At 38.0% G+C, this 25,327-nt stretch overlaps 3 protein-coding genes across 24 annotated transcripts in view; 1 reads left to right on the plus strand and 2 right to left on the minus strand.

Annotated features, from left to right (window-relative positions):
- RASL11B (RAS like family 11 member B) overlaps nucleotides 1–25,327 on the minus strand; it is a 290,210-nt gene that overhangs the window by 238,424 nt on the left and 26,459 nt on the right. The gene's annotated exons all lie outside the window — the stretch shown is intronic.
- Nucleotides 52–9,374, plus strand: LRRC66 (leucine rich repeat containing 66). Its single transcript, XM_083835385.1, is given in 5 exon segments — nucleotides 52–641; nucleotides 644–829; nucleotides 4,009–4,178; nucleotides 4,985–5,315; nucleotides 6,096–9,374. Coding segments are annotated over 5 exon segments (3,726 nt in total). The 5' UTR covers nucleotides 52–337; the 3' UTR covers nucleotides 8,831–9,374.
- DCUN1D4 (defective in cullin neddylation 1 domain containing 4) overlaps nucleotides 15,840–25,327 on the minus strand; it is a 36,412-nt gene continuing 26,924 nt past the window's right edge. For 21 of the 22 annotated variants that reach the window (XM_083835428.1, XM_083835439.1, XM_083835441.1 and 18 more), the window contains 6 exons: nucleotides 23,453–23,523; nucleotides 22,388–22,479; nucleotides 21,432–21,540; nucleotides 17,322–17,426; nucleotides 16,765–16,867; nucleotides 15,840–16,654 (listed from right to left, as the gene is read on the minus strand). In XM_083835428.1, the coding sequence (XP_083691554.1) occupies nucleotides 16,599–16,654; nucleotides 16,765–16,867; nucleotides 17,322–17,426; nucleotides 21,432–21,540; nucleotides 22,388–22,479; nucleotides 23,453–23,523 (536 nt within the window). In that variant the 3' untranslated portion in view covers nucleotides 15,840–16,598. Of the gene's footprint in view, nucleotides 16,655–16,764; nucleotides 16,868–17,321; nucleotides 17,427–21,431; nucleotides 21,541–22,387; nucleotides 22,480–23,452; nucleotides 23,524–24,762; nucleotides 24,874–25,327 lie in introns of those variants that run through there. The other variant, XM_083835442.1, reaches the window with a different exon arrangement.

Genomic DNA, 25,327 nt, shown 5'->3' on the forward strand with positions numbered 1-25,327 from the left:
GCATATGATACCTGAAGTTACAGTTCAAAAGTCTCTACTGTGTTTAGGTTGGGAGTACCTGAGAAGCTGCGTTTCTTGCCTGAAGGGCTGGAAAAGAAAGAGAAGGTTTGGATTGTCTTTTGGGAGAGGTGGAGGGAGGGGGAAGCTTACCAATTTCGGAACTTGCTTTTTGAAAAATATCTAACACGCCAAAACTTTATGTTTGGGACAGAACACTGGTAATGGTCTGGGTGTCTCTTCAGCGTTGACTTTTTTAACGTCCAAGTATTTCCGCCTCCCTATTTGGACTCTTGTTATGCTGAACTTACCATAATTTCACATCTTATATACAGATATTATGGATAACCTTCATTTGAGTGTCGTAGCTGCGGTCCTTTACTTTAACATTCCTGGATCAGTGGGAACCAAGTCACAGCAGCTTCTTAATGCACATCACCATTCAGACTGCCGGTGGGATGGGAAGTTCTCAGTGAATTGCTCTTTTACTGGACTATCTGCTATTCCAGAAGATATATCACAAACAGCAATAACAGCTGATTTAAGTTACAACAACATTACGACTTTACTGTGTGCCAACGGGAGAAATGAAGACTGGATGCTAAAACATCTGAATCTCAGTAACAACCTGATTTCTGAACTCTCCTAACTGCTTTTAGAAATTTACCCGTTCTAGAAACTCTAAACCTCAACGGTAATTCCATCAACACCCTCACGCTAGACATACCTACAGCTGCGTGTGCATCTGAAACATATGGAAAGGTCCATCACTTCCTGCCTGCTTTGAAAGTATTGTCGGCTGAAAGAAATCATCTCGATGCAGTTCCAAGAGGTAAGCATCTCAAAATCTTTACGGATCTCACTCCAAGGAGTAAGTTGGTTGTGGATATGATATGGTACGTGTTACTGAATTTAGAATATGACTGTCTCATTTAGTTACGTTTAAGGTGAGGCCAAATTTCACCTGCATGCAAATACAGTCTTAGCAATCATAACACTTAATGTCAGTCAGGTATAAGCAAAATCTCTCCTCCGAGAGGCACAGGAATAATCTTCCTTGTTTGTATAGAACAGGAAATAAGGATCTTTGGAAAAACACCCGTCTTCATAAGTCAGTCATGAACCTTAACATCTATCCTTTTCAGATAAGGAATTTCACACTACTCTTCAGAAGAAAGTCGATAGTCTTTAAAATGAAACTTGCTCCAATTTCGGTATTTCATAAATACAGGAAAATGCTTTGTTCAGTCAAAGCAATTTTGCTACTACCCAACCAAAGTGACACCTTCTATTAATAAGAGAAGGATTTAAGGCTTTGCGGCTTTGCTAACCTTTTAGGAAGTGTTTCTTAGTAACTGAAGCATGCTAGGCATCACAGCCTTTATGATGGTCTGTATCTTCATAAACAGAAGATCCACATTGTCCAAAAAGTGTTTAAATGAAGTGAAAGCTGCAGTACAAGCAATGCTATCCTACACACTGTTTGCTGTATTTAGTCAGTCCCTGATACTATCAGATTAATTAGCTTTAGACTTTGAAAACACCAGGAGAAAACAAAACAACCACACCTATCAAACAAACTGGAAGGGAGTAATTACACAGGGTCCTGCAAGTTCTGTCATTCCTCGTCTTTTTTGACACTAAGTAATTCTCTGCCATGCAGGAAACTTTCAGTTCATTTTTTGCAGCATCTGTAAGGTTCCCACGTGGAAAATATAAAAACTTTGTATTGTAAAATACACTGATGCAGATTTGATTGTTCTGATAGCTAAATATAACTCCTTTTCATAGATCAATCTTTTTCTCTGAGAGTCAAAATTTAATTTTTAGATCTTAAAAGTCAAATTGCTGTGCATCGTACCACTACACTTCAAGTAGTACTTAAATCCCACACTCAGTTAAATGCATGTTCAGAACTTCATCTTCCTTCTCCAAAATACTTCACCAGTATTCTGGTTTCAAAGCTCTCATACTGGAGGCTCTTCAAGAAAACACAAACCTAAAGCAGAGGGTTTGGGCCATAAAGCAACCCTTCTCACAGCTGACGCTCCAGATATCAGGCTGCTACCTACCGGTGCCGTATCACTGCGTACTTCTGGCATAACTTTAGCTTCAGGGCTGCATCTGAACTACCATTCTTCATCCAGGTACAAGGAGTAATTGATGGAACTGCCAGCACGTCTGAACGCCTTTCCTATCAGCTACCTCCAGCTTTACAGCAGGAATGAATCACTCTCTCTGCTTTTCACAACAAACCCGGAGATCAATTACTCAGCAAACAGAACAGCAAACAGGAATTACAGATTTCCTATAAACCGCATGGCACCAAGGGCAACATTTTTAAGAAGTAGCAGCTTCTCAGCAATGCTCTATGACCAGAAACCACTTGAGAGCGACATGTAGGTGTTACAAAGCTCCGGTGATGCTGAGCATTCAGGTGCCTGCCTTCCCATTGGAACTTGCAGGCTAGAGCTTTAGGGGCTCCCTGCAGCGTGTAAGAAAAACAAGGGATCTCTAGCATTCAGAACTAGTTATGCAAGACAGATGCTGTCGTAACTAGGATATGCTGTAAAACATACTGACACGCTGAATTCACAGGTAGACAGGCACAAGCAACAACGTGCTTTTGTTTTCAGTCAGACATATCTGATCTGGATAGGCTATTGGATAGACATATTTGATCTGGATAGGCTGGAGCGATGGGCTGAGGTCAACTGCATGAAGTTCAACAAGGCCAAGTGCCGGGTCCTGCACCTGGGCTGCAACAACCCCAAGCAGAGCTACAGGCTGGGAGATGAGTGGCTGGAAAGCTGCCTGGCCGAGAAGGACCTGGGAGTATTGGTGGATAGTCGGCTGAATATGAGCCAGCAGTGTGCTCAGGTGGCCAAGAAGGCCAACAGCATCCTGGCCTGTATAAGAAGCAGTGTGGCCAGCAGGTCTAGGGAAGTGATTGTGCCCCTGTACTCAGCTCTGGTGAGGCCGCACCTCGAGTACTGTGTTCAGTTCTGGGCCCCTCGCTACAGGAAGGACATGGACGTGCTCGAGCGAGTCCAGAGAAGGGCGACCAAGCTGGTGAGGGGTCTGGAGAACAAGTCTTACGAGGAGCGGCTGAGGGAGCTGGGATTGTTCAGCCTGGAGAAGAGGAGGCTCAGGGGCGACCTCATCGCTCTCTACAGTTACCTGAAAGGAGGCTGTAGAGAGGTGGGGGTTGGTCTATTCTCCCACGTGCCTAGTGACAGGACGAGGGGGAATGGGCTAAAGTTGCGACAGGGGAGTTTTAGGTTGGATGTTAGGAAGTACTTCTTTACCGAAAGGGTTATTAAGCATTGGAACGGGCTGCCCAGGGAGGTGGTGGAGTCACCATCCCTGGAGGTCTTTAAAAGACGTTTAGATGTAGAGCTTAGGGATATGGTTTAGTGGAGTACTTAGTGTTAGGTCGGAGGTTGGACTCGATGATCTTGAGGTCTCTTCCAACCTAGAGAAATCTGTGAATCTGTGAATCTGTGAATATGTCCCATGAATATAGTTCAAGTAGTCCCCCATATGAGAAACGTGCATGAATGTGCAGCCGGCAGTGAATAGGAGAAATCATATCACCTTCTGTATTTCCATCTTTTATTTGCAGTTAACATACTTGTATTTTATAAACTGTGCATATTCCACCTTTTCACGCACCTCCTTCCACACCTCTAAGTCTCCAGAGTAGCGTGCTCAGAGTACAGAGATCAGTCAAAATGATTTTCACAGCATGAAGGAATGTTACTGCTTTTATGGACACGTGAATTAAAAAAGCTCTGATTGTGTATACCTTAAAATGCCTGCTGTTGATGCTATGCAACTTTTAGGATGGGATACCTGTTCAACAGAAAAGGCATGATAAATCAAAGCCTGCAGCCACTACTTGCAGTAGACAGTAACAGAGTGAATTTCCTTGGAAAAAATTTTTAAAAGCTACTTGGCACACCCAGGAACACAAGAATATAAAATGTAAAATGATTTTGCTCTTCCTAGGGCTAGGACTGCTGCAATCCTTACAGTCTGTCCGTCTGTCGTTCAATGGCATACTACGGATTGACCTGAATGACTTTCAGAACTGCTCGCAGCTGAAAACCATCTACCTACGAAACAACAAGATAACTACAATTCATCCAGATGCCTTCCAGGGTCTCAACAACTTACAGGTTGCAACATTACAACTGTTTCTATGTTTTCTGCTAATCACCATTAAAGATTGTTAATAATCAGCTATTCAGTGACAATTATATTGGTCTGATTATGATAAGAGTATAAAATTATGAATGAACGCATATAGTTTAAATAACATTTGCATGTAAATAGTTGTTTGTATATTCAGGAACACACACTTGTAAACATGCAAAATATAACCACAAAATTACCCACTTAACTATGCCACAAACCCATCTATAACTGGCATAAACATACACCTCCTTTTCTTCCCTCATTCCTTCCGTGTGCGCGCGCACCCATCCACACACACCCACACACACCCTTTCTTTAACACAAAGCCCTAAAATGCTGTCACGGGCCCTTATCAACTTTGGCGCAGCCAAGTCGAGAAAGAATTACACGTGAGTTTCAGAGGAAATAAGGCTGAAGAGGCTATTTCCAAGGAGGCTAGAGAGTCATGAAAAAACACAGGACATCTTCACAACTGAAAAATCCCGTGAGGAGGCTGCTCTCCTGCACCCAGGGACATCACGCAGGAGGCACCCCACGGTGCAAGCCCTGCAGATTCCCAGTCACAGAGACGTAGTGCGCAATGAAGGGACTACTAAACGTACCACAGTCCTTTCTTTTTGTTTAAATCAAAAAGCTTAGTGCAATATTATTGAAATGTTAATCAGATGTATTGTTCCTATTTCTTTCAAATGCTTGTTTATTAAAATAAATGTTATTGTTGCTATTGCAATTCAGACTCCATTCTAAGGCTTATCAAATTAACTTTGAATGAATTATTTCCACACAGGTCGTGGATCTCCGTGAAAATGCTCTGAAAACCATCCTACCGGAGATAATAATCCACTTGAACATCTTTCAACTTGAAGTGGATTTGTCAAGTAATTCCTGGATATTTAACTGCAGACTGAATGCTTTCAAACATTTAATTCCTTTTCTTTCTGACTCCATGAGGAAAAAAATGAGTACTTCACACAGTAAATCTGCCAACAACTCCCAGAAACCTGTACTGTACCTTTCCAGTTTCCATTTGAACTGCAGTGAGGGCATTTTGTTCAAGACGGCTGCAATCCCAGCAGGGCAGACGTCAGTGCTACGCTGTGACACGGACAACACAGGGGGTACGTGAAACAGGGACTGTGTCCATTATCTGCTGCTGATGTCCAAATGCATGCAAAATGATCAAAGAAATCTGGTTTGAAAAGTGGATTTCTAAGGATGCTATTTTAAAACTAATTGAACAAGAATTTAACGTGCCAGTTAATTAAGTAGAAAGTATTACAGCAGAATATTTGTAAGTTCTAGTTCCCAAAGAAGTCTTCATCTCCTTTGTAACATTAAACTAGTAAGTGACACTAACGTCCGATCATACACAAATTTCAGTATGTAGTATATAAACGTGTACATTGCTTACTGAATGCAACAAAGGACAGAACAGGCTTTCCTCTTACTGTGATTAATAGCTGTGGGGCAGTAATTCTGGGTGAACGTAGAAAAATGAGACGGATACAATATTGTTTCTAGTATTCAGTCACTGCAGAATGGAATGAAAGCGTATTTGCATGTGAGAGGGTAGAGCCAGCAGCAGTTTCTAGCAGGACCAAGACCGTACATCGTTTCAGTGACTTCCTCCCTCACCCACACCAGTTTTCTTGGGAAGTCTGCTATTAAGACACCACGTGTGCCGTATTATAAATGTAAAGAAAAAACGCAGATGGTTTGACAGATACTTGGCACAATGTCAAGTAACTATGGATAAAAAGAAAATTGATTTTTATAAAAATAACATTAAAATTATCACAGATAGGTCAGAGTACCACTTTATACAAATACCCTGCCCCTGCAGGCCAAGTATCCTCTACTTTTAAAAACGTTTTCATTTGTGTTTTCTTTTATTTCAGGCAATGGAGTCTCTTGGTGGACACCTAAAGGCAGGATTTCAGAGGAAAGTAGTCTTCCTCACATGACACTGGATAAAAGGAGCAGTTTAGTAATACACAATGCCGAAAAAACTGCTGAAGGATTATATATGTGTATTTTTAATACAACAAAGAAGAAATATCTCATCTACAGCGTACAGGTGAAAGAACGGGTTTCAACGTCTTTGGTTAGAAAAACCCGGGACACTAACCCTGTTTTTAGACAAGAAAGAACAAAGCAAGACTTTACCCTGGCCATCTGCCTCTCCGTGTTCATTACGTTTTTTTGCGCTTTTTGCCTGGGTGTTTTTGCTAGACCCTACCTTGTGCGCCTGTGGATGTGCATGCGCAGAAACAAAAGTACAGGTTCAGAACATACTTATTCCAATGAAGCTTTTTCAGATGAAACCCTGAGCAGAGAGCGCTATGTACGCAAACCCCCAAACAGGCAGCAAAACCCGTCTGCTATTTATGAGAATTCTTCAAAACGCGCACGCACTGTTCCTGCAGACACTGATCATTTGTATGCGTGTATCATTGACAGCATGCTGCACGCACCGAATGCTGAAGAGTACCCCAACCAAAACAATAAGATTAACGTGAAGAAAGACCCAGTGTTTTCAGACATCAAAGCTAATTCCAGCAATTCCGAATACATAAACTTTGGACAACCTTCTGCAAGGACAGATAACAAAAACGACAAGGAAATAACACCAAGGAACTTAATAAGCAATGACACTTCATTATGGGAACACTCACAACATGCAAATTATGAAGATTTAGAGAAGAGCAGGCTCCCTCCCATACCCAGCAGAACGAATGCCGACATTTACTCGATTCACATCGACTCTTCAGATTCAGATTTATCCTACGCAAGAGAAACTGGCGTTCCACTTCCCAGAGGACAATCCCACACAAGTGCACAGGATTCTAGGAACAGCAAGGTGAGAAACAAGGCTGAGCAGCTGCACTCTGAAATTACAGAGCCCGCACCAAACTCTCCTGAAAGAAAAGGTATCACTTCACATAATGAACCCCTAGGCACAGCAAAATTTATGCCCAGAAAGCAAAGATGTGATGAAGAACTTGGTCTAAATAGCAATATAAATATAACCAGTGATGTGGGAGACTTTATTTTATCTAGGAACTGTATGAAAGATACCAAGACTGAGAATTTAAGTGACTACCGAAAAACAGAAAACTCTCCTCATGCACAGTACAACCGTACGATAGAAGGTACTAACGAACGAGGTCATTTAGCAGATTTCTTCGGTGACAGTTCCTCGGATGAAGGGACTGCGTTCACAATGAGTGATGGGAGCTCCTTAGAAGATTTTGACCTGGAACAACCTGGTGCTAGCAGCAGCCTGCCGGCCCCTCAGCCGTCACTAGAGAAAGCTGCTACAGACAATGGAAGCATTTATTGCTCAGCACTGCCAGAGCATCCAAACATTGCTGCTGAACTTCAGCATGCTGGAAAAAATGAAGACAAGCACACTGTAAATCTTGAAAACGCTACTGATGGGGTCAGATACTATCAACTACTACATCACTACTACGGGTCAGATACTACCAAGCCTCAAGCAGCATCACCTGACACTGATAAACATAGTGATCGTGTAAACATGTCAGATTCAGACTCAGTTGGTTCAAGTCAAAAAGTTTCTGAAACATTTGACTATTTTACCAATGAAGAGTCAACAGTACAAAACTCTATTTTAGATTCTCCCCGCAAACATGACACAGACTTTAGTAACACGTTACTTTCATTAAAACCTTTTCCCATGTATGCAAGAGATACAGAAAATACTCCTGGTGATGCTGACTTGCAGCTGCAGTTTCCCATTGGAGCAAAGTATTTCCTCAGATCCAGTCCCACTGAACGGAAAGAGCATGCTCCAGAGGTAAGCACAGAAGAGCTCACGGATGGGAGTTCCTCCGAAAGTGATCGTGATGAAGGGGACGTTACATTAAGACAAAACAGCAGTACATCTGAAAACAATTATTTTACTTCTACTCCCATTGATATTGGTTTGAATGAAACTGTTAAAAAAGCAGCAGTGCTGCGTGCCAGCATAAGCAGCAATGAATCACCTCTTCAATCCCCGATGGAAGACAAAACCGAAAAACCTTTTAAGTTTATCACTGAGAAAGAAGACTCATTACCACAGGGTGAGCATGTGAACACAACTAAGACTTGGGAAGACAAAATGCAAAGACGTTTTAATGAAGAAGAATATGACGAACACATAGAATTACAGGACAGCACCAACTGTAGCTCTCCTGAAGGAATGCAGCCTCGCAGTGTTATGGCAGGTTTGGTGCATATTGAATCTTCTGGGAAAACAGAGCCAGTCTTCATCAACACAGGAAAGTATTTCCAGTTGGATCCGAGTGAAGAGAATCCGTATTCCTTATCAGTCCCATCCAGTTTCTTTAATGGAAGCCTACAGCACAGCTCATTCCCACAGAAGAGTCCAGGAGACAGAAACTCCAGAAACACTGATTCCAATGAGAAGGAGGATGGCACTACTTTGACAGGACTGAAGAACAATTATACAACAGCTGTCAGCCTCCCACATTCAAGTGAAAAACTCATTCCAAAATCTCAAACCAGACAGGGCCAGTTTTTTGCTAAGAAGAAAAGAGCATTTGATGGATTTGCAGTCATGTTGCAAAGCAGAACAGAGTGCAGTAGTTCAGACACAGAAGTGTAACAACAAGCTCTTGCAGGTTTTTCGTCATACAACAGGTGCAAAAATGTCTGTGTCTTAGAATGAAGTTCTCTGGCTTTTAATAACTTGAATACCACGGGTTTTTCTCTCTGTTTGTCGTTTGTCAGTACAACTATCTGCCTCTAACTTCAGAAAAACAAGGTATGGAACTAGACCTAACCCTGAGAATGTATAGAGCCTGGACTCATCTGTTTTAGAAAAGCCCTGACTCCAAAGGGTAATTCAGGCTAACACAGACATCTGTGTACAAATAAACCAGATACTATGGGCTTGTGCTTACAAGGGTATTTGTGTGTAAAAAAAATAAAAACGGGTAGGGGGTATGAAAAACAACTCTAGGATACTCAAATGAGTAAACTACTCAGTAGTTCTAAGTTTTAATAAAGTTTTGCTGAGTTATAATAATAGTATATAATCACTTTCTTATTTATTCTAGTTATGAAGATACTGCTTTCCTTTGGAAATTCTCACTGATATGCACTGTTTTATTTCTCTGTCTAAAATAAATGTAACATTGAAATTATTACATTATTGCTATTATTGTGTTTTCCTATTGGAATCCCGCTATACATGAAAGAGGATATTTTACCGTCTTCTGCTTTTTTGAACCAAATTTCTGGATTAGAAGTCTCTAAACTCCACCACCTTTGCAAATGCAGGAGTATTTTGTCAGTTGCTTCTACTACAGTTCAGCCAGCTTTCAAAATATATATTGGAAAAAAAATGTGTTTTTTTTTTTTCCTGACCAGAAAGCTGCAGTAGCAATACATACAGTATACTACTTATGAGGAGCAGCAGGTTTTCTAAGCCTTCCTTTGTGCCATAAAGCTACATGAAAAAAAAAAAAGATTATCTGCTGTCCTCATCACATCCACAAAGAAAATAAATTTACTCCTTCATGAAGGAATTTTTAACGTGACTAAGTATTTCATTCTACTGTCAGAATATTGTTGATGTTGTCTGAAACTTGCCTTCACATTTCTGTCTAAATCTTGCACCTTTGCTTTGCTGCTGAGCACTGCAGACACTTGTTATCATCACCTATTCATTAAACTCAAATATTCACCTCCTTCTCCTCCTATTAGTTCCTCACATCATTAGCAACTGCTCTCAGAAATAATACAAAACCTTATATATTTCCTGTGGCTTCCAGCCAATACTCTTTATACTGCGTGCCTTCAACATTCTTCTTTTTTCCCCTTCACCCTATTTCTCCAGGCCCTTCAGTACCCAAAAGGTACACAATCCCCCCCACTGAATCCCTTTGAGATTCTATCATCATTCACTTTTCTTTACCTTTCAGCTGTTGTCAATCAGCCATATCTTGTTGGCACTAAAAACATTCCTCATTTAGCTCATTTGGTCACTCAACATTTTCTAGAATACTTATTGTAGTACAAAAACAGTTGCAGTTATAGCAGTATAAATGTACATTATACAGGCACAAGTTTGTTTTGTGTTTTTTTTTTGTGTTTGTTTTTTTTTTTCCTCCTGCACAGAAATTATGCTTGCAAAGAGGCGTAACTGCAACTGCTCTAGGGATGCTGGAACTTCTTTAGCTTCATCAGTAACTTCAGGTGCCAAAAGAATCACGTTCACGTTAAGTTTTAAGTTACTACCACAACTGATAGCAAGTAAATGAAGTCACAGAACAGGCCCCATAAAAAAGCAGTCAGCATTATGCTGGATGAATTCTCAAATGAAGAACAAAGAGCTGACTGTTTTGGTAATAGTTTGGGCACACCCTTCTTACAGGGTGTAAGCCTCTTCCTTTATTCTCTTTGTCAAGCTTTACAAGTATGCTTCCTATTCACCACCAGATTTGGAATTCTGCAGCCAATATTCCATATTAAGTAGGAAGATTAACTAATGGCTGTTTTAAAAACTAAAGTCATGAATGTACTAGAGACATTTAGACAGCAATTTTCATGTCTTATTGCTAGCAGCTTTTCTATTGTTCTGCTCAGATATTACCACTTTTGCTTTGAAAAGGTCAACTCAACAGCCCATTACAAGTCAAATAATTGACAAACTCTGCTAAATGCTAAGGAAAACACGAGTATTTGAGGTCACGAACAGAGCCTCAGATATAAATACTACCACATTCAAATACCATTAGACTGGTGTTCTCTTCCAAGATGGAATTTACGCTTCAGATCTTCAAGATCACAGAAGAGATAAGGTTGGCAGGGCCCTCTGGAGGCTGCCTGGTCCAACCCCTGCTCAAGCAGAGACACCCACAGCAGGTTGCCCAGAACCACGTCCAGGGGGCTTTTGAAGATATCCAAGAAGGGAGTCTCCGCAAGCTCTGTGCAACCTGTGCCAGTGCTCAGTCACCTGTACACTAAACAAAGTGCTTCCTGATGTTCAGAGGGAACCTCCTGTGTTCCGCTTTGTGCCCACTGCCTCTCGTCCCATCCCTGGGCACCACTGAAAGGAGACTGGCTCCCTCCTCTTTGCACCTTTGCTTCGTGTATTTGAACATACTGATGAAATTCCCCATCTTACTGATGAAATCCCCCATCTGCTGAGCCTTCTTCTCCAGACTGAGCAGCCTCAGCTCTAACAACTTTTCTTCATAGGAGCAGTGTTCCAGTCCCTTCATCATCGTAGTGGCCTTTCAGCGAACTCTCTTCATCCTCTGTCTCTCTGGGGTGTCCAGCCCAGAACGGGACACAGCACTCCAGGTGTGGCTTCACCTGTGCTGAATGAAGTAGAAGGATCACCTCCCTCAACCTGCTGGCAACACTTCTGATGCAGCCTAAGATACCTTCTCTACCACAAAAGCATTGCTCACGTTCAACTTGACGTTCACCAGGACCCCCAGATTCTTTCCCACAAAGCTGCTTCCTGGCCAGTCTGCTCCCAGTATGATGGCTCCTGGGATTACTCCTCCCATGTGCAGGACTTTGCAAAGCCCTTCTTTGAACTTCAGGAACTTCCGATCAGCCCATTTCTCCAGCTTGTCCAGGTCCCTGGAGAAATCAGCATGACCATCTAGTATATCAGCCGACCTGCTGAGGGTAGCATTGTGCCCCATCATCCAGATCATTAATGAAGATGCTGAACAGGAGTGGACCTCAGTACTGACCTGGAACACCCCACTAGTTATTGGCCTCCAGCTAGACTTTGCACCACTGATCACTACGCTCTCAGCCCAGCTGTTCAGTCAGTTTTCAACCCACCACACTGTCTGCTCATCCAGATCATATTTCATTGGCTTCTCTAACAGGATGTCACAGGAAGAGTGTCAAAACTCTATGTCAAGATAAGCAAGTAACAAAGATGCTTTTAAAAAATTTGTCTTATAAACAGTCATTTTCAGCAGGAATGCCTCTTGTTGAAAACTTTTGTATTACAATATTTTTTATACCCACACATCCCATTTGAAACATGCCCATTTCCAAAGTGTTTTAAATATTTGATTTGCTGTAATATTGAGAATAAAGATCATGTGATTGCATATATTCTCTTTTAACGGAATTTTTCAGCCCAGAGAAGTTTTCTGCTGCTAAATGATAAAGGTCACCAGCTGAGGTCAGGCACATTCACATAAAAGAATTTCTGAAGTATGGAGCACAGAAAAACCTGAAGTCAGTTTCTGAAACCAGCACAAATACTGTTTATTTGTGAGATGCCATTTTACATCAACACCAGCAAAGACCTAAAAATCAACCAGGTGAACTCATGCTGGATGGCGTAACAGTATTTTCAGTAGGCTGTGAGTCACAGTTTAGCACACCTTATGTAATATCCAAGTAACTAAGACATAAAGCATTCACAATTACAGGTTAACTGCTGTTCCTACAACAGCAGTGTCAGTGAGAACTATTTGGTGACAACACACATACACACACACAGAGGGGAAAAATACTAAAAAACAACCCCACGTTTCAGTCTCAGTTACAGACAACTGTTTAGTTGGTGGCTGGATTCTACACTCTTTTATAGCAATATGAAAGGATAAAATATAAGGCTTATAAAGAGGTATTTTAGCAGTTATAATTAAAAGCAGGGCAAAAGCTAACCTTTAAAGCTGTCTACATGAACTTCAAGAGTATTCAATGTTAGACTTGTGATCAAGAGTCAACAGAAATCTGGGAAAACCCTAACACAACTGAAATCCATATTTTTTGCCCTCCAAAAAAGGTAACTTAGGAACATTAACCCAGTAACGATGAGCTAAAACTACTTTTGATTGTGCAAGTGTATTTGTGATGAAATAAAATGCATGTATTTGTGATAAAATGGGGCAAGTCTCCAGTCCTCTACATGTCAGAAAAGGCCACACAAAGGTGACACAAATATTTATTGTGGCTTAAAGGCAACCTTAAACAGGTTTCAGATGAAAGCTCACATACATAAAGAATTCCAAAAAATTCCATCCTCCTCACATTTCTTGAAAAAGAATTAAAATTAATATTTAAAATTATATTATCTTGCTGTAAAATGAAATATACACAAATTTAATTTGTGAAATGTTTCTGTTACTAATATTCTCTAGAGTTATTTGAATAGTAAACAGCTCCAAATGTTTGTCATCTATCAACCTAAAGTGTCTCTGGATGCTGTTTTCCTTTGAATAACTGGCTTTCTACTTTATTTCTTCCCAATACCAAGCATGGATTGTACATAGACCATCAAGTTTCTGCTGTTAAGTACAGTTATATTACCCCAGAAGGATTAGCACAAGACTTGTGGCATTTCTGCCAGAATGACCTCTTGGTATCTTGTTAAAGGCATCAGGATGTTTTGGATATTATTATTCAAATGGGTGGGGGGGACACCAATTATATGACAGTGTAACAGACAAAAAAGCAAACACCAAACTTGTATTTACATACAAGGTAAATTGAGTGGCTTAGTTAAATTTCCACAATTATTTAAAAACTAGAGGGAATTTCAGCAAAATACAAGACTAGCAATGTTAGGCTCCTTTGCCGGTCAGCAAACAGCAAAAACAGAAGGATGAGTAACACAGGGACAGTTATCAAGCCATACATGTCTGTTTCAGTCCATTTCGGTCTCTGTAAGTTGTCAGCTTGGATTTGTGATTTATGAAGTTACTTGTTATAAACCACCTGAAGACTACAGATTCATCTTGGTTGCAAGCGGAAGATAATATCTGCAGTATCTAATCCATTTCTGAACACATTCTTCCTTTCCATCACTCCAAATTACTTTTACCCAAAGGAAAAAAAAATGAAGAGTTTGTTTACACAGCATGAATACTTTCTGAGCTTTCTTTTCCTCTGTTTACTTCGCTGTCAAATTTTGTATTCCACTAAACATTAGCAAACTAGGAAAAAGAACATCTGCTTAACTGAAGAGATTTCTGTTGACCCTGTTATGTGAAAATTACACCTATAAAAATAATACATTAAAAGTGTCTTTGGCTCTTGCTTCCTTTACTGGAAGTCAAATTATTTGTGCCATCCAAACCTTTTTAGGCAAACCTTGTATTTTAGCAGTACTCAAGCCAATTTGTGCTAAACAGTGTTCTAGAGTCAGTAACTAGCCTAACTTTTAAGAACAACTCCAGTATTTCACTTAAAATTTTAGCAAACACAATTTAGCCTAATGTTATGAGTTATATTGCTTCTAAGTTAATTATTTTAAAAACTAAACCAGCAGCTCCACTGATATTTACTATGGTTATACCATGGTAATATACACATTTACATCAGAAGTCTCAATAAGACGTGTGTTTTAGTAAGAGGCTTATTGTAAACATTAAATGCTGCACTCCAATGAATTAAATTCCTGTGCAAACTGGCATCCAACATGGAATTAAGGTTATGTTTATTAGGACAAGAAAAAGCAATGATTATGTATGTTTTACCACTACCAACTTTAAAGAATGCTATTTATTTAGTGTCATGGAAATCCAGACATGAATATTTCATGAGGAAAAGTAGTATTTTCTCATCAGCATCTTGAAATTCTGGGGTTTCTATATGTATACGGATTGTATATTCATGTATATACAAATATACACAAATACACACAAACAATTTTTGTCTTTGGCAGCTTAGTCTGACAAACAAAAACCGTCAACAACAAAACACAGATTTGAACAGAATTTGACCACCCATAGCACAGGTACAACCTCCCAGTCCAGGACAGCAGACGAATGAGCATTTGCTAAACTAGACCTTGTCCTGAAAGTAGTCAAGTTAATGACAGTTGTTCCCAAACTCAGTTATAATAGAACAGGACCTTCAGTACAGCTGAAAATTTCACATTCAACCTAAGACACATCCTCTCCCCCAATGCCCCAGATTGCATTCTGAAGAACTGTCAAAACAGCCAATACCTTGTCAAGTATTTCTACAGAAAAGTAATGTTATTCTTTGTTCCAAAACATCCACTGGCCCTTTTTTGTTAAATGTTCCATGAATGAATAGGGAACATTTCACTAAATCCTCAGGACTCAAAGTTTAGTAGCACCGGATACTTCAAGAACCTATTTATAAAAATCAACACTAACGTTTTTTAATAAAGAATGGTAACGCAAAGACAATGGGAGAAAAGTACAGAAATTAAACATCATTCCACTCGTTCATCTTCTCCAGAGTTACCACTAGAACTCTCCTATACAAATAAGGAAATTAGTAAAATAGGATGTATGTGGTCCCTAAGAAAAAAGTACTGTCATGCAATGCTGGTGTTTAACATGCCCATTGCCTGCAATGGACATTCTGCTAGGAAATTTCAATCCCCAGCGTGAAAGAAAAAGTAATGTTTTAACTATTCAATCTAATAGGTTTAATTACTCAAACACAAAGTTAGAGACCGTAGGAAAGACTAATATTACAAATAAAAAAAAAATCTGCACTACCTATGTGCTAGGGGTGAGCAGACTATTCCCCAGACCACTAATTTTACCTAGAACTTTAAAATTTCACTATATTGCAACACAGTCCAAACACTCTTGGTACACCAAAAATTAAAAGGAGTATGCCAAAGGCAATTTACAGAAGTCTAAAACCCATTTTTAAAAGGTACTTTAATTTGTTCATTTGTACCTGTAATGACTACTGCAGTTTTAACATTAAAAAGTCACTTTTTTCTTCAAATGGAAATCATCTGTGGCATATACAACTATTACAGTGTTTTAATATTTATATATATATATATACGATTTTTTATAAGACACCAATGTTTCACTCCTATTAAGCAATAGGTTATGTTTGGCGAATTCCCGTGAAGAAAGTCACAGCATGTCTTCTCCCCTCAGAAAATGGCATCTCAAACAGTAACATTAAAATTGACAATAGTTCTTCAGCGTAACTATGTCCAAGCAGTCTGTTCATTTCATTTTCTGAAATGCTACATTTGAGACCAAAAGAAAAGCAAAAGAACTAAAGTTTCAACATGTAAGTGATGACTAGAAATATGCCACAAAATTATTTTTACAATACATTTCTGCAGAAATAATCCCTAGTTGAAGCTTTTTTTATACACATATACAAAATTTAGACAGCAATATACACATAATCACAGTGAAGACGCTGGCAAGTTCACCAATCTGTAGTGTAAATACAAAATGCAAAGCAGCCTTCAAAGAGAACAATGCTACACAGCAAGCATAGCTAGCTTGTTAAATAGCAAACATCAAAAGTTCCCTGCAAAAGGAACGCAGTGCAAGAAAAGCAGCATGCACTTTGATACAAATAGCAGTTTATGGCTAATGGTTGACATAACTGTGGTAACAGTGACTCTTGAGTGGCTGTGCATAGTTAAACTCCTACGTCATCTGTTTTCCTTTATACCATTCCACAAACTCATCCAACAATACTGGCCCTGTAGAGAGATCAAATAACTGCATTTTACAAAATTTTGTAAGAGGACACCAAATGATTTATCTCAGAGAAATAAATTATTTTTGAACACCAACATATGGCAGTACTTACAGGCTCCATCTTCATCGTAATTACTGAGGTCAAGGTTAATTGTTCTGCTGAATTCAAGAACATTACACCATTGGTCCTTATTGATAACTTTGTATTTTGATTGCTGCTTAAGGCAAGAAACGTGAATTACTGAAATATATTTATCTCCCTTGAATTCAGATTTTCTTACAGAAAATTTAACCCTTGTGATGAATTATGTTTTTATTTATATCAACTAAAACTAAGCAAGATTAAGAAAGACACCGAATAGTCTACTCAGTGTTGAATACGTCATGTTTCCCACTAAGACATCTTCCAGTGAACAACCACGCATCAACAGAACGCAACTCCAGAAGCAAATGAAAGACATTCTATACTTTGTCCCACATTAAATAAACCTTAACAGCATAGGGATTTGAGGAACAGGAAGAAAGTAAAGATAACCAGTTACAAATGCAGTACTGGAGGAGTTAGTATATTTTAAAAATCAGAAAAAAATCATAGCTGTTTATTCGGTATCTAATTAAAATAGCGTCAGAGAAGGCAGACAAAAAGTAATTCTGTTTCAACCTTCTTACCTCTAGAAACTGGTGAAATACTGGAAAAAGAGACCATGTTTTTCCTAAAAGAAGGCCCAACATACACTTGGCAGTGTTTATGTCTAGGCTGCGCTGGTCCTTTTCCTGTGTCAAACAGAAAAAGACAAAAAAGTCAAGGAACAAAAAAGCATAATCTTGGGACTTTTCAATTAACCCCGCTGCCTAGACTACAGTTCATACATTCGTAAACCTAACCCTGTTTTTTATTAAAATGCAACCCCCTAGTAAGACTTCCTTCCTCACAACTAATGGCCTGCTATAAAGAGAGGATGCTTTCTATAACAATGACAATTTTTTGAGAAAGTATTGAGAGAAGGAATATACTCTTGATCACAACTGAAGACCCTTCAGAAAACAATGGCCATTACACCCATACCGACATTTGCATGAATGCATCTGCATAACCATAAGTGTCTTAAAAAATAGTACCACTACACATTTCCTGAGGTTTTCTTAAAGCTACATGAACCAAAAGAAGATAGCTAACCAGCTACCAGATAACACTACGTGAGAGTGACCAGAGGAGGTTCTTTGTTCTGCTCTTCTACCGATCACAAGTGGAGGGAACACAATATCTTAACACCTAGCACATGCAGACTCATCTCAGAACTAACCCAGTTTTATGTCAGCATCACAGTGGTATGTTATGGCTTGTGGAGACAGGAGATTTTTGTTGATTGTTGCTGCTTTTGTGGGGTTTCGGTTTGTTTGGTTAGTTTGTCTTCTAAAGAAGAAGAATCTGTACCTAGCAGATTCATTACATCTGATCAGTGGGATAGTTAGTTTATTTGATAACATGACTTCTGCACATCTCAAAAGCAACACGTACATAAACCTAAGAGTCTATTTCATTACTTCAAGTAGTTTAACCATCTACAATTGTTGCCTTGAAATTAAATTTTTATGACAGATTGGACATAACAAACCACCCTTTTATATCTTGTTTATAGCATTAAGCTACAAATTCAGAAAGGAAGTCACAAAGGAAAAAAAAATCTGTTTGGGCTACTGTTGACCTTGATATCTTTTGCACTCATGATTGCAAACAGGAATGTCTATCTTCAGAAAAAGCAGGGATATAAGGAGTGCCTAATAAAACAGCGCAAGACAGCTACATAAGACAAAGAGAATTCAGCCCTGTGCTTCACCTCTGGAAGTGCAGTAACGTGTCTACATTTAACAAAATACACAGGGTTTTTTGTGTTTTTATTTTTAAAAATATCTCAAAACATAATTGTCTTCATCACACACGAAGGATGTGGTAAAGCAAGATCCCAGTTCTCTGACAACTTATTGTCTTAACAGCAAGATTATTCTATCTTCTTGAAACCATTCAAAACACACCTCACTTCTAAAATTGTATAGACAGAATTTAATGCAGATTCATTCTGGAAGGGAAGTGGGGAGGCCGGCAAAAACACCACAAACTGTTTTACGTTCTCATCATTAAATATAAGAGAGACTTCACTCAATCTGACCTAGAGGAATAAAGTAAATTCTAGGATGGACAAAGCTTTTTGATTAGTAATAATGCTGAAAGACAAACCTGCAGAGGCATCTTTGTATTAGCATGATACAAGCCTTTCACTTATTTCCAATGTCAAATAGTTCTAAAAACTAATCCTCTTTCCAAAGTCAGTTTACACCTTACCTCTGTCACCAACATCTTTAAGTAGAAATCACACTGCTGTGAGCATGCATCTTATTTTCAGTACTACTTATATACTTTAATTCTTCCCACACACACAAGTATTAATGAAATCAGCCCCCATTGCCTTTACTTTGGCCATGATATTTTTCATTATTAACATACATTCCAGATACTTGTAATCTTTCTTGGATACAGTAGAGAAAATACTGATAAGCTCTGATAAATTTCAGTACTTGTTTTACAGTACTGCTAGTCTTTTCAAGATCTTTTTTCCCCCCAAATATTTTGGATAAAACACCAAGCCATGAAACACCTGCCTCTGTATGTTCTCAAACTTAACAGTAACTGTGGTAAACAAAGCAAGGAATGTGTTTGTGCTTAATACCTACACATGGTATCTCAAATTAATTCAAGTCCAATTAATGTTGACTTAAAACTGTGCATGCCAGATCAAACCTAGATGATGCTTATTTTTAATTGATCAACTCTAAAATACCAAATCGTAACAGACACTCTCAAAAACTCTTAAAACTTGGGAAGTTTTGAAAACTTTTTTGCCACTTCGCACCTCCCTGCAATGACTACCTCTCTGATGGAAACTATACAAATCTCAGTCAAAACCAAAGTTGCTCCCATCAGCTTTTTCTTTCAACCATTCCATTATTCTGATAAAAAAATCATGTTCAAATTCATCTGCTGCATCCAGATAAATATAATCTGTGTTAGTATTCATTTCTGTTTACACAGGAAGCCACTACCTATATAGACTTCCCTTGCCTCCGTACCATTAGAAGTTTGATAATTCTATTAGTCTTAGATAGGTTCAACAACTCCACTGTTGATACAACTTCAACTTGCAGTTCTGCAATTGTGGTTTTTTTCGTTTTGTTTTGTTTTTCTTTCAAATGGTATCACAGCATCTGTCTCTGTTTAAAATTCCTTCTTAAGACCTATGTTTGTCAAATCAATTTGGAACCTCTTGAGAATTCCCTACCCACTGTCCTTTAAAGTTTCTTCATTTATTTTTGATGGACCACCAGCTGATTCAGATTTGCTATTAGTAAGATTTTTTTTTTAATCAGTTCAAAATATTTCATCAATATCTTGAACTTCTTTATCAATGTTAGGTATTTCTAGCCTTTGCATTTTTACTTTCAGCAGAATCAGTAGAAACCTTCACACGGTGTACTGGGTCTAGCTAGGATGGAATTAGTTTTCTTCACAGCAGCTTCTCTGGTGCTGTTCCACATCTGTGACCAAAACAAAGCTGATAACACAGCAATGTTTTAGTTAGTGCTAAATTGTGTTTGCACAACATCAAGGCCTTCTCTGCTTCTCTCTGCCCTCCCAGTAAACAGACTGTAGCTGTCCTGGATGTTAGGAGGGGATGCAACCAGATAGATGACCCAAACCAAGCAAAGATATTCCATGCCCTATAACAACGTACTCAGGAATAAAAGAGAGAGGAACAAGTTTAGGGAAGTTAGCCATCTTTTGCTCCAGAACTGGCTAGACATTGTTTTACCTGTGGGAGGCGGTAAGCAATTGCCTTTGCATCACTTGTTTTTTCTTTCTCTTCTTTCACTTCTCCCTTGCTTAATGAACATTTATCTCAGCCCACAGATACTTTTTTTTTTTTGCTTTTACTCTTTCTTTCCCCTGTCCCACTATAAGAGGGTGAGAAGGAAGTAAGCAGCTGTGTGGTGTTTAGCTGCCTGCTGGGGTTAAGTACACAGCAAAGGAGGTATTAAGATGTTGATATGTCTTTTGCTTCTCACATACTAACTCCATACATTCTCATATCCAGCTTAGTTAAAAGCGAACTACCACAAAATTCTCCATGTTGAAATGCAGGAAGCAATGATATACCAGTGTGAGTTATTTATGAGAGACTTAACTATCAGAATTGCTAGCATTTCAAATTTTTCTTACTACTTTTTCTTATGTTACCTCAGCAGAGAGGCTGGTATTAGGATATTGTTCCATAAATGCTGAGAACATCATTAATGGCCTTCAAACAATTTTCTAAACCAGTATTTATATTATAACCTTATATTATTTTTACCACTTGCAGAAATGCCTTAAGTGCTTCGTCATTTTAAATACATCTATGCTCACAAATATCAAACAATTAAAAAAATAGGGTAAGCCAGTGGAAGTAAGTTCAACAGAATAAGGCTTAAATTATTTTTTCTCATTTGAAGCAGAAAGATAACAAAATATGCCTAAACACTAAAACAAACATCCTATACTTTTCCTTTCCAATTCTGTCAATTTGCATACACTTTTTTTTTTTTTTAAAGAACATGAACATTTCCATTTGTTAAAAGAGAATAAATTTAATGTTAAGAGAAACATACTTAGAGGTCTATGGTCTCTTAAACATTACCCATGAAACCAAAGTTTCAGTTAAGATGATGGCCTTCTGCAGTACTCACCCGTGCAAAGTCAAATGCGTATCTATAAATAAGTTTAAAATTGGTAGGCTCATTTAATAAAGATCTCAAGTAATCCAGAGAATTTCTCAGTTTTTCTGTAGTATCACATCTACAAAAAAAAAAAGAGTGAATTTACAGTGTACATTCTTATACAAATGCCTGGTGTTTTTAAAAGAGAATCTGTAAAATGTGTCCCCGTAACTCTACAAAACACGAAGGCACGAGTTTATATGCATAAGATGCCTTGATTTAACCCACAACATGAAATGGATTTAGATAAAGGATCAGTCTTATGCTGCTACTCTGATAAAAAGTTGTTTGGGTTTGCAGAAAATACACTCTCCAATAGATTAAACCCAGATCTTGTCTACACAAAGCAATCCACCAGCAAACCACAGAAGGGAAACTATACTTCTATAGCTTCAGCAAAACTACAGAACTTATACACAGTTTTAGTGATTCTGCTTTGTAAGGTAAGTCGTTTCCCCACACTCTATGAAACATGGTTATTCAACTACTTTTATGTTAAGTACGCCATAAAGCTCTCAACTGTAGAAAAGAAAACGAAAATCCATTCACAAAAAGGGTTTGCACTATTTAACATTTTAAACTGCACATAATCTAACAACATATCAATATCTAATTCATATGCGATGACAGTAAAGGTTAGAAAGTGAAATACATAAATCCAGTGACAAAGACAGATGCAGTTGGAGATAAAAACAATGTACCTCATGACATTTGTTTTCTTGAGACTGTACATGTTTTAAACCTATTTAACATGCAGCTGTCAGGTTTCAAGCTGTCTCTGAATAACCATAAGCAGTAGGAAATACATATTCCTTCTGATCTGCTCTAAGTTTTATGATTAAAAACATCAAGGCGTATTTTTTATAAAAAAATTTACTATTTACATTTACTATTAAAAAAACTCAGAGGTTTTTCAAAGCACTTACTGTAGCGATGTCATTCCTTTTAACCATTCTTGTAATGTAAAGTAGCCCATGTTTTGTGCATCCAACTTCCATGCTAATACAAGCATAACAACCTGTTTAAGAGGAAAAAAAAAAAGAAGAATGAAGAATATTAACAGAAACATCCAGACATTTTTCAAACAGTTACTGTTTAGTAGGCTACAAATATTTATTAATATAACCAATATTTTCAGGACTTTGCTAATGAGCAACTGCTTTAAAGTTAAATAAGTTAAATAATTTAAATACCACAAACTTAGACATAATTCAAACAAAATGACAGCAGCACAAAGATAGGCAATATCAATCAGGTTACCAGTAGCCACCTTACTTCTTCAAGGCAGCATTCATAAAATGCCACTGTAGTAATATACTGTTCATTGCAGCCATGAAGAATATGAGATGGTGTAGAAGCTACAAAACTTCTACAAAATCTAAGCACTGATTTGAGACAAGTTACATTTGACATTAAAAAAATAAGAGGAATATATATACACATAAGAAAAACTAAGAGAAACATATATTGTATACATAAATTGGGAAACGTATACTTGTTAGTGTTAGGTCAGAGGTGAGACTGGGTGATCTTGGAGGTCTCTTCCAACCTAGACGATTCTGTGATATTCTCTTTATTTGGGTTTTGATATGGCATAATGGGAGTGCTAACATTGCTTACAATATTTGAAATCCCCTTCTCTCCTAGAAAAAAACTAGTTTGTAGCTGTTACATTAAAATTCCAGTGTTGTCTTAGAAAAGACACCATCACCTTTTCTTTAGTTTTGTATTTTTTCATTTCTTTCTTGTGATGGGAGGGAAGCGGGGAAAAGAAAGAGAAGGGGTTACAGCAAAGCCAAAATGGGTTTTTAGCCAAGTTAAGCGCTTTGGGTTTAGAATAAAGGTTCCAAAAGTGTATTTAAACCTCTGTGGTTTTTTTTTTTCCTCCAAAATTCCCATTTGTAATTTTTGATGGAAAATTAACGTAACTATAGACGGGTTCATCTATATTGTAACACACCAAGCTCCATTCAAAAGATGCCTTAACTTACATTTTCTGGTTCTACTCCAATGTCTTCACAAAATTTCTCCATACCTTCAGGCCCTACAATGTCATCAGTGCCTGCAAACAAAATACATTTTACATATCTCTGAAAATTAAAATGGACTGATCTGTAGAGCACAAGAGAAATGTAATCACACAGTACAACATGAACTTCCATACACTTTAGTTTGTTTTGTTTTGACATGCAGTATTTCCTCACTTACTATCAGACTTGGATACACTTATATCTTTACCTCACCTTTGCAAACAAATACAGAAAAAAATAGAGAACAACTTTTCACTCTTGCAAGCATCCTTTATTCTATCCAGTTATTGAGACAATCTTGAAAGAGTCAACGAGTAAGATCTTTAAGAATGCACTTAAGACTAGCAGAACATCCAAGTAATATTAGCATGGTTAAATGAGCAAACAATGATTATTGAAACTCATTTCTCAGCTTGAATCTTTACTGATACCATAAAATCATATCACATCAGAATGTTTAGATATATGATACATGAGACTGACATTCCCAGAACCTTATTCCTTATTATCTCATTTATACTCTATCTTTATAAAATGCCATTTACAAAAAAGACCCTGAAATAAAAATTTCATGCTCCTGTTTATTCGTATGACAATAACAACATGGCTGCACATTATATGAATTTTAATAACTGCATGGGAAAGGAAGATATGAATTACACGCAGCTATTTCTTAGCTGACTTTAAATGAAAAACAGTTCAAAACCAAATTTTATTAAAATGTACTACCATTAGAACAGATGCTATAAAGTCAAGATATTCATAGCTTCTCCCCTATGCTGTTGACAGAAATGTACAGGCCTTAATTGCATTGTGCAGTTGTGTTTTTTTGAAGCATGATGAGTATTTGAACTATTTTGTTAAATTATTTTATTCCCATTAAAAAGGGGTCATTTTGAAAAAAACAGAGGCAGAAATCCTTACTTTCATCCAATGTAAAGACCAAATACGCAAGCAAGAGGTTTAATAGAGGAAATATCAGTCTATGCTTTATTATTAGGTGACCCATTATTCTAGAAATAACAAGGTTTAAAAATCTCTTCCCATCTTCCTATGACATCCTCCCACTCACACTTGAGTGCACACAAGAACCTTTAAAAAAAACACTCATTCTGTAATGTAAAGACACACCAGGGAAAAAGAAAAAACAAATGCAGTGTCAACTGTCTGCATACATAAAGGAAAAGACTTTAAAGCAAGAGCACAAAAGAGATTATTATTTGAAGTTTCATTTTTTACAATGTTATTCAATACAGTAAACAAGATCATACTCTCCACTTGTCTCTGTTTTATCTTGGTGTATGCAGCCAATGGAAAACCAAAAGTTCTTTCATACACAGCCTTCCTTTCATCCCTTCTCTCCACCAAAGTCTTGACAAAAATGAGTTATCCCTGTTGCTAGAGTAAAAAAAATAAATCAAGCTGGTCAGAAAGGCGCAGAATCTAACAGGTTAAATTTGGCTTGAATTTGTCTGAATCCCCTCTCACAGACTGCAACAGACAAGTGAGATCTCAAACTAATTAATTTAGTGTATATAATTTTATTAGAAGAGAAAAATGATTTTATTACATCAAATTAAGTCAATCTTCATTACATGTAAGCAGGAGACAAAACAGAACAAACAGTGAGCAACGTTATCCAAAACAACATCAGAAAACTGCAAGATGGCCTCGTTTCCTTTGTCAACCACCTATTTCATTTCTTTTGGGTCTTCTTTAGAGTCATGAGATTATTTTTCCCCATACGTCAAGTCCTCCCCTTCACAAAAGCACGTGTAGAAAAAATGAAAACGAACGATGCCCCATGATTTTACTGTCAAAGGATTATCTCGTGAC

Source organism: Anser anser (genome assembly GCF_964211835.1).
Source record: "Anser anser genome assembly, chromosome: 4".
Taxonomy (NCBI): domain Eukaryota; kingdom Metazoa; phylum Chordata; class Aves; order Anseriformes; family Anatidae; genus Anser; species Anser anser.